Raw genomic sequence first — 7,048 nt, forward strand, 5'->3', positions numbered from 1 at the left:
TGGAGATGATGGTCAGTGCCTTTGAACTGAGGCGTTTTTAGAATCTCACGCGAATACCATTCCTCGCCCTGCCCCCCCCCACACCCATCACCTTCTCAGAGGTTAGGTTATGGGTAAGTGTGGACAACTGCCCTCCGTATCAGGCGGGTTTGGGGTGTCACCAGAAGCCCTGTCAAGAGCAGGCAGGGTAGGGGCGCCTGGGTGGCGCAGTCGGTTAAGCGTCCGACTTCAGCTCAGGTCACGATCTCGCGGTCCGTGAGCTCGAGCCCCGCGTCAGGCTCTGGGCTGACGGCTCGGAGCCTGGAGCCTGTTTCCGATTCTGTGTCTCCCTCTCTCTCTGCCCCTCCCCCGTTCATGCTCTGTCTCTCTCTGTCCCAAAAATAAATAAAAAACGTTGAAAAAAAAAATTAAAAAAAAAAAAAAAAAAAAAAGAGCAGGCAGGGTATCTACCCTGTGGGAAAAGAGATTTGGAAGTCCGGCACCATAACGCAGTAGGCCCTCAACAGCCGGCCATTTTGACTGCTTGCCTTGGTCCCATGGCCAAGCAGTGCCCTGTGCATGAAACATTATGAAGAAATAAGAACATGGCATACATTCAGAAGCCGTTGACTCCTGTCCTTTGTGCCACCTTGCGGACATCGCTCAAAACTCAGAGCCTGTTTTCCTCACCTGTAAATGGTGGTATTTCCTCCCCTCCCTCCTCACAGGGGTACCCTGAGGATTCAATGAGTTCATGTACGTGAAGGCCCTCCTCAGAGGTGTTGTTACGGGCCCGTAAAGATGGCAACTCAACGTGGCCTGCATGAAGGGTCTCCCAGTCCCAGATGGAAGCAGGGGAGAGAAGCCCGGCAGTTTCGGCACCTACGTTTGTGGCAGCAGCAGACGCAGGAAGGGCTCCTGACCAGCCCCAGATCAACAGCTCCGAGCTTCTACAATGGGAACAAAGCACATTTTTTGAAAGCACCATACCCCAGGGAGTTTGCCAAATAAGCCACGTGTCTAGAGAGAAGCCGTTATCTTGTACAGAAGTGTGTTATCTTCCAGGTTTCGCCGAGCTGTCCTAACAGCCTAAGACACAGAGCTGGACGCTTGTCTTCGCTCTACTTGGAGGGTCGTGAAGGAAATGAATAGGAGACACGCTACTCTTGACTAGAAAGCGGCAAAATACAGTTCCAGCGCTCCCAGGCTGGGTGGGGCCTTTGACAAGTTGGTTAGCTGGTCTGTAAGCCTGTTTCCTCCTCTGTAAAAGGGGGTGAAGAGAAGGCATCTCGTCGGTTGGCTGTGAAACCAAGAGGTAACCCTAGGAAGCCGTAACGCCTCACTCAAAGTGCCCAGTAAGGACAAGTCACTGAGGGACACTTTGTCTGAAGGACAGAAAGTGAACATTTCAATGGAGACCAAGCCAGAGGTCTACGCTTTTCAAATGAGATTTATTGTACATAAAATAAATTAATTACAGTTTAAGCCAAAGCATGAGTGGCTTCTTAAAGTGCGTCTGTGTACGGGATTTGGTGGTCGCCCCTGTATCCGTGCACTCGCTGTAAGACAGTGTTTTCCGTACTTAAGCCACACTCGGCCAGGCCTAGGAAACAACCCAACGTCATTGCCGTGTGCCATTTACACAAATCACATCAAAATCAATGAACACGGTTTTCTTTTTTTCCTGTACCTGATGCAACAGCTAAAAAAAAAAAAAAAAAAAATTATACAGTCTCACAATTACTCAAAGTCTGGAGCTGAAGAGTTTGAGTTCTCAACCATTTAACACATGCTCAACTGAACATACTCCTCCTGTGTCAGGAGGAAGCAGCCCTTCCTGCAAGCCATATAAGCTTCCGGATGTCGGTCCATATACATAACATCTGGCCCATAAACCCCACCCTTTATTGGGGGTGGGGGTAGTATTTTCCTCCTTGTTCTTTAAAGAAGAAATCTCGGGTGTCCTTCAGGTTAGAAGGGCATTCTGTAAGGAACAGTGTTCCAGAGATGCGAATCAGACTCTTAAGAGAAAAAGCAGTCCTTCCTCTTGGGGGGGTGGGGGGGGAGGGAGAAAAGGGAAAAAAGAAAGAAGAGAGAAAACGTGGAAAGGCTGGGAGTGGTTAAGCTGCTCTCTCGTTCCCACCATCAACCACATCCATACAGTTGCGGAAACTACAACTGACCTTCATTTACAAGGTCAAGAACAAAATCCAAAGCCGCCCTCCCCACTCCAAAGGAAAAGACGTGGAGCACATTTCACATACTCAGAGTGGCTCAGTGGGCTCATTCCAGCCTCATCAATCCTGTCCCCCCCCTCCCCGGCTCAGAACGGAAGTTTCTGTAGCAGTTCCACAGACCCTCCTGGCCGCTCTGCTCCGGCTCCTGCTGGAACCGTGAATGACTGCCAGCACCCATCATTCCTGTGCTGCAAGAACCTCAGGCCCTCTTCCTGGGAAGACCAAACCCCCCCGAGTGTCCCTGCTTCAGACGGAGGTGACAGTCCTCACTTTGGCAGAGAGGGCTTGCTTGAACCTCCTCTTCAGGTCCTGCATGTTGGGGGACTTGGGCCTGGGAATGAGGGAGGTTCTCCGCTTCTCTGGTGTGCTGCTGGGCTGCTGTTTGTGACTCACTTCCTTGCACAGGACGTGGAAAGCGTTGTAGACGTCGTTGTAATTCTCGCTGACCGACACTTCATAGAACGAGCAGCCCAGCACGCTGGCCAGCTGCAGTCCGAGCTGAGGGTCGACCTGCTTGATGTGCAGCAGGTCAGCTTTGTTGGCCACGACCACCACGGGCAGCCGGGCGCCCAGGTGCAGCTGCTGCACGTGCTGGTGGAGCTGGCCGATGAGTTCATAGCTCTTGTAGTCAGTGACGGAGAACACGATCACCACGGCATCTGCCCAGCGAATGCACCGGTTCAGCTGCTCGCCGCAGCTCAGGCCGTTCTCGTGGACCTGAAAGAGAGGGGTGACGGCAAGGCGAACGGTGAGGGCCGGAAAGAGCCCTGGCCTGGCTGGGCAGCGGGTTCAAAAGCGCCCTCGACGGTAACGCCAGGCTGCAGGCCATCAACAAGTTATATCCGCACACACTCCGGCTTTCTTGACAATATGTTGATCCAGCTGCACACGGTTGGAATAAATAACAGTGCAGCTCACCACACTCGAGTGGAAAATTGACCTGCAGAGAACTCCGTGCGGAGAGACTTTGTAGTTGCACAAAATGGGAAATTAACTGGCTAGACAGTGAGTCTGGGGAAGTAAAGATAGGAGCTGGAAGCATTTAAACCTGGAGAACTGCCCAGTTCAAGAGGGAAAAAAACACACACATACACCAGCATGGCTCTTTTGTCTATAGAGTAACTTTCCACAATATAAAAGGGATCCCAAGCATTTGCAGACTACACCTAAATGTTTGATTTTTAATACCAAATACACACATGTAAAAACCACTCTTTTTAAGCACAGCAAGGAAACTTTGCCAATTCCAAGAGTGGTTTGGTCTTTCCTCCCAGATAGAATCTGCCTGAGAGAAGATCTGTGCCCCTGAGCCAAATCTCCCAAATTAAGCCAGGCAAAGACTGACCAATGGCCAAATAACACGGAAGTGACAAGCGACATGGAAAGGCCTAGATGGGACTCCCCCAAATTTCTCTCCTCTTTAGCATGAGGCATCCTGAGAACTGAACAATTCCACAGCCTGACTTAGTCCCGAACCTCAGAGCTTCTTACCTGAATACCTGGCGTGTCTTGAACCTGAATAGCCAGGGTTTCACCTTCTATTTGGACTTGTCTGGTATAGAGATTACCTATAAAGGCAAAAAAAAAAAAAAAAAAAAAAAAAAAAAAAAAGTTTTTCCTTCTTGTACAACTTTTAAAACATGGTGGGATTTTTTAAATAGAAAAGACAATATAACTTGAACCAATGCACAAAAATAAGCTATAGTTTATTCTACTTAATGAGCTCATCTCAGTTATTTTGTTTTTAACTGCAATGTTAACCCCAGATTTGTGGCTTTATTAAATCCAAGGCAAGTTTTGCAGGATTTTGAAACTGATTTGTCGAATTTCTTCCACATCTAAAGTATTTCCTTGAAGTAAATCTTCTTGTTCAGCATGCATGGCATTTGTTTTTGTTTTAGTACTTCACTACTCTTTGATGTAAATTTAATCATTAAGTACAATAGCTTGGTAGGCAAATATTGTTCGTAAATGCACAGCCAACGTTATCAGTTGGAATAAAAACGTGACTTGATGGTAGCCAAATCTACATCAAAGCAGAAGGCTGCAATGCCTTATCTTGGGATGGTTTATGCAGCACAGTTCGAATAATCCCCTTAGGTACTAAATATGGTCTAAGGATTTAAGCAATTTGCTAACAGAGCATAGGTAGAAAGCCCTTAAGCCTCCCCAGTGGCCATCCTTAATCAGAGACATTGAAATAGTGTCTTCTCATTTATTCGGGAGCCCTCCTCCTCAAATTCTACCATCCAGTTATTTTTTCTTTGTTAAGAAAAAAGAACTTTAGGTTTACAACTGCTTTCCTTTGGCCTTTGCTTTAAAAGGTCACCTCTGAAAGGCAGCCAACAGAGAGGGAGAGGGGTGGGGGGAGGAGTTGGCCATCTTTTTTTTTTTTTTTTATGACTTTTGCAGGAGTGTTTTGAAGGGGGAGGCTCTTGAGTACAAAGAGTGCTTCCAACTGGGGTCCCTATAGTTAAAACATACCAAGGAGAATACTTTCAGGCACTTGATAAAATGATGAATGGGCTTGGAATGGAATGAGGCCAGATGGCAGTTATGGGAGGGGGGGGAGCACGGGAGGGGGCAAGCAAAATTGGAAGTGGCAGGATCCTGTCGCCCAGACTGTCACTGTGAAGGAGCCTGCCTGAGAGACCCCGCAGTACTGTGCAAGCTGAGAGGGCTCTCCCCAAATTTTGCATCTGCTCACCTGCGTTCCTTTCGTAGTCACCAATGAATCGTTTGGTGAGGAAGCGGACCACCAGAGCTGTAGGGCAGAAGAGAAAAAGGAGAGTTCACTCTGGCATGAGAAGTTACATTGGTCTCCACCCCACCCCCAGCCCGGGAAACAGCTCTCCCAGAGAAAGCAAGACTGGCGGCCACCAAGTGAAATTCCTACCCTGCAGCTCCTTGACCCTTCTTCCAGACACAACGGAGAGGGGCTAGAAGGCATCATGAATTATGGCTCTGTCCAGCTGGAAGGGTCATTTGGCCCACCCGCCTCCTCTGAGCCCGCCTGAGCCACACCTAAGCCTTCCAAGAGACGAATGTCTTTCCCAACCTTAAAGTCCTCCAGGAGGGCTTCCGTTCACTAAGTTCCCTTTCAGTTCCAGGCACTGCCAGAGGCTCAAAACCCCCAAAGTTCTAATCCCAGTTGCGCCGGTGGTGCCCAGAAGGTGGCCTGGCCATTCAGGATCCCCGTTTCCCTCATCTGTCCAAGAAGGGAGTTGGAGGCAAGGCTGGCTCAGGTCCTTCCGGAGGGGCAGCGGATCAGGAGGAGGGGACGGGCGGTCAGCTGCAGCTCCCACCTCTCCCCCACGCCTCGGTCACACGCAACTCCTAGGGGGCCGCCCCCGTCCAGCCCCGGGGACTGCCGGGCACGAAGACTCACCGGTCTTGCCCACACCACTGGCCCCCACCACCGCGATCTTGACCAGGCGGCGGCCCGCCGCCCCCAGGCAGCAGTCGGCGGCGGCGGCGCTGCCCGGGGCGGGATACTCGGCGATGGTGCACATGTTCTGAATGAGGCGCATCGCCGCTCCAGCCGGGGCTGCACCACGCGGCACCTGCGGGGCGGGAGGACGCGTGTGCTGCGCTGGAGCCGGTGGGAGGACCCTGCCCGAGGGGTCCGCGGAATAAAGGCACCAAAGCGCAGCCGCGCAGCTGCTCGGACTAGCTCCAGATCGGGACTGGGACGGCCTCCGGGCTGCGCGCGCGCTGTTTTCTCCGGGGCTCGCCCCGCCCTCTGCCTCCCGCTGCCAATCCCGGGGCGCCCCCGCGAGGCTCCGCCCCCGGCGCCGCTCAGCGCGTCCCGAGCCCCTAGGGGCGCCGGGAGCCAGTGTGGGGCCCCGTGAGGCGTGCGGAAAATGGGGTAGCGGACCCGAGACTGGGCAACGTGTGGGCGCGAGCCGAAGGCGCAGCCAGTGGCGGCCGGGGAGGAAGGCAGCGCCGGTGCCGACCGGGGTCCCGCTGAGCGGGCACGCGGCCGATGCTGTGGCTGCGTGATTGGGGGCGCCTCGGGTTCCGGGAACCGGACGGGGCTGGGCCTCCGGGCGGGCGCGGGGGATGCGGCGGCGGCGGCGACCAGGGCCCTCCAAGAGCAGATCCTGGGCAGCCCCCCACTCCCCCGGGTGCCCATCCCGTGCGCCTGCTTCTCGAAGCACGCTGCGGGGCCCCCGGCCTGCACGCCCACGCCCACGCGCGGTGGGGAACGTGCTGGCCAGGGCCTCGGGGGTGTGAGCGCTTGGGGACGGAAAGCGCGCGTCCTGCTGCCTGGCCCCGTGCAGTCTCCTTCATTTGAGGCGTGGTTGCACTGACTCGAGTGCGTCCGGATCGTAGATTTGGCTGTGATGGCAATTAGTTACAAAGACCCCGTATCCGCTCCCCTGAGATGTGACATTTACCATTGGGACAAAGTAATGTTACCCATTTTGTTGTAGACCCACGTTCTCCGACCCCAGCGCGCAGGGTCGTGAACACACGCAGCGCGTGAACACACAGCCGGTCGGGTGGGTGTACTGCGCGCTCAGAGGCAAATCAGAAGGTAATTATAGAACAAGCTTTCTAGCGCTTCACACACAGTCACACCTTCTCAGAGAGCTGTGAAATGGAAAGAAAACAGTAACCCCAGCTGTTTCTGGATACCGACTGGGTTGGGAGACCGAACCCGGAAAGGGTCCGCAGCCCTTAGTTTTGTGGTTATAAGGAAAGGCAAGATTCTTGGTTAACTGACTTGATGCCAAGGAAGACGTGGGCTGGCACTCATTAAATCCCAAGCTCAAGCCCCTTACGTTCTTTTTAGGGGAAGTCTTCAGTGGCAGGCCCCATCCGGGCGA

General features: G+C 53.0%; 1 protein-coding gene across 1 annotated transcript; it reads right to left on the minus strand.

Annotated features, from left to right (window-relative positions):
* Window positions 1-1,411: 1,411 nt before the first annotated feature.
* Window positions 1,412-5,922, minus strand: RASL11B (RAS like family 11 member B). Its single transcript, XM_058722605.1, has 4 exons — window positions 5,605-5,922; window positions 4,924-4,980; window positions 3,708-3,784; window positions 1,412-2,933 (listed from the first exon to the last, which is right to left on the minus strand). Exons 1-4 carry the CDS (start codon window positions 5,744-5,746, stop codon window positions 2,463-2,465), a joined length of 747 nt encoding a protein of 248 aa, XP_058578588.1. The 5' UTR covers window positions 5,747-5,922; the 3' UTR covers window positions 1,412-2,462.
* Window positions 5,923-7,048: the final 1,126 nt, after the last annotated feature.

The sequence above is a fragment of the Neofelis nebulosa genome, chromosome 3 (assembly GCF_028018385.1).
Source record: "Neofelis nebulosa isolate mNeoNeb1 chromosome 3, mNeoNeb1.pri, whole genome shotgun sequence".
Classification (NCBI taxonomy): domain Eukaryota; kingdom Metazoa; phylum Chordata; class Mammalia; order Carnivora; family Felidae; genus Neofelis; species Neofelis nebulosa.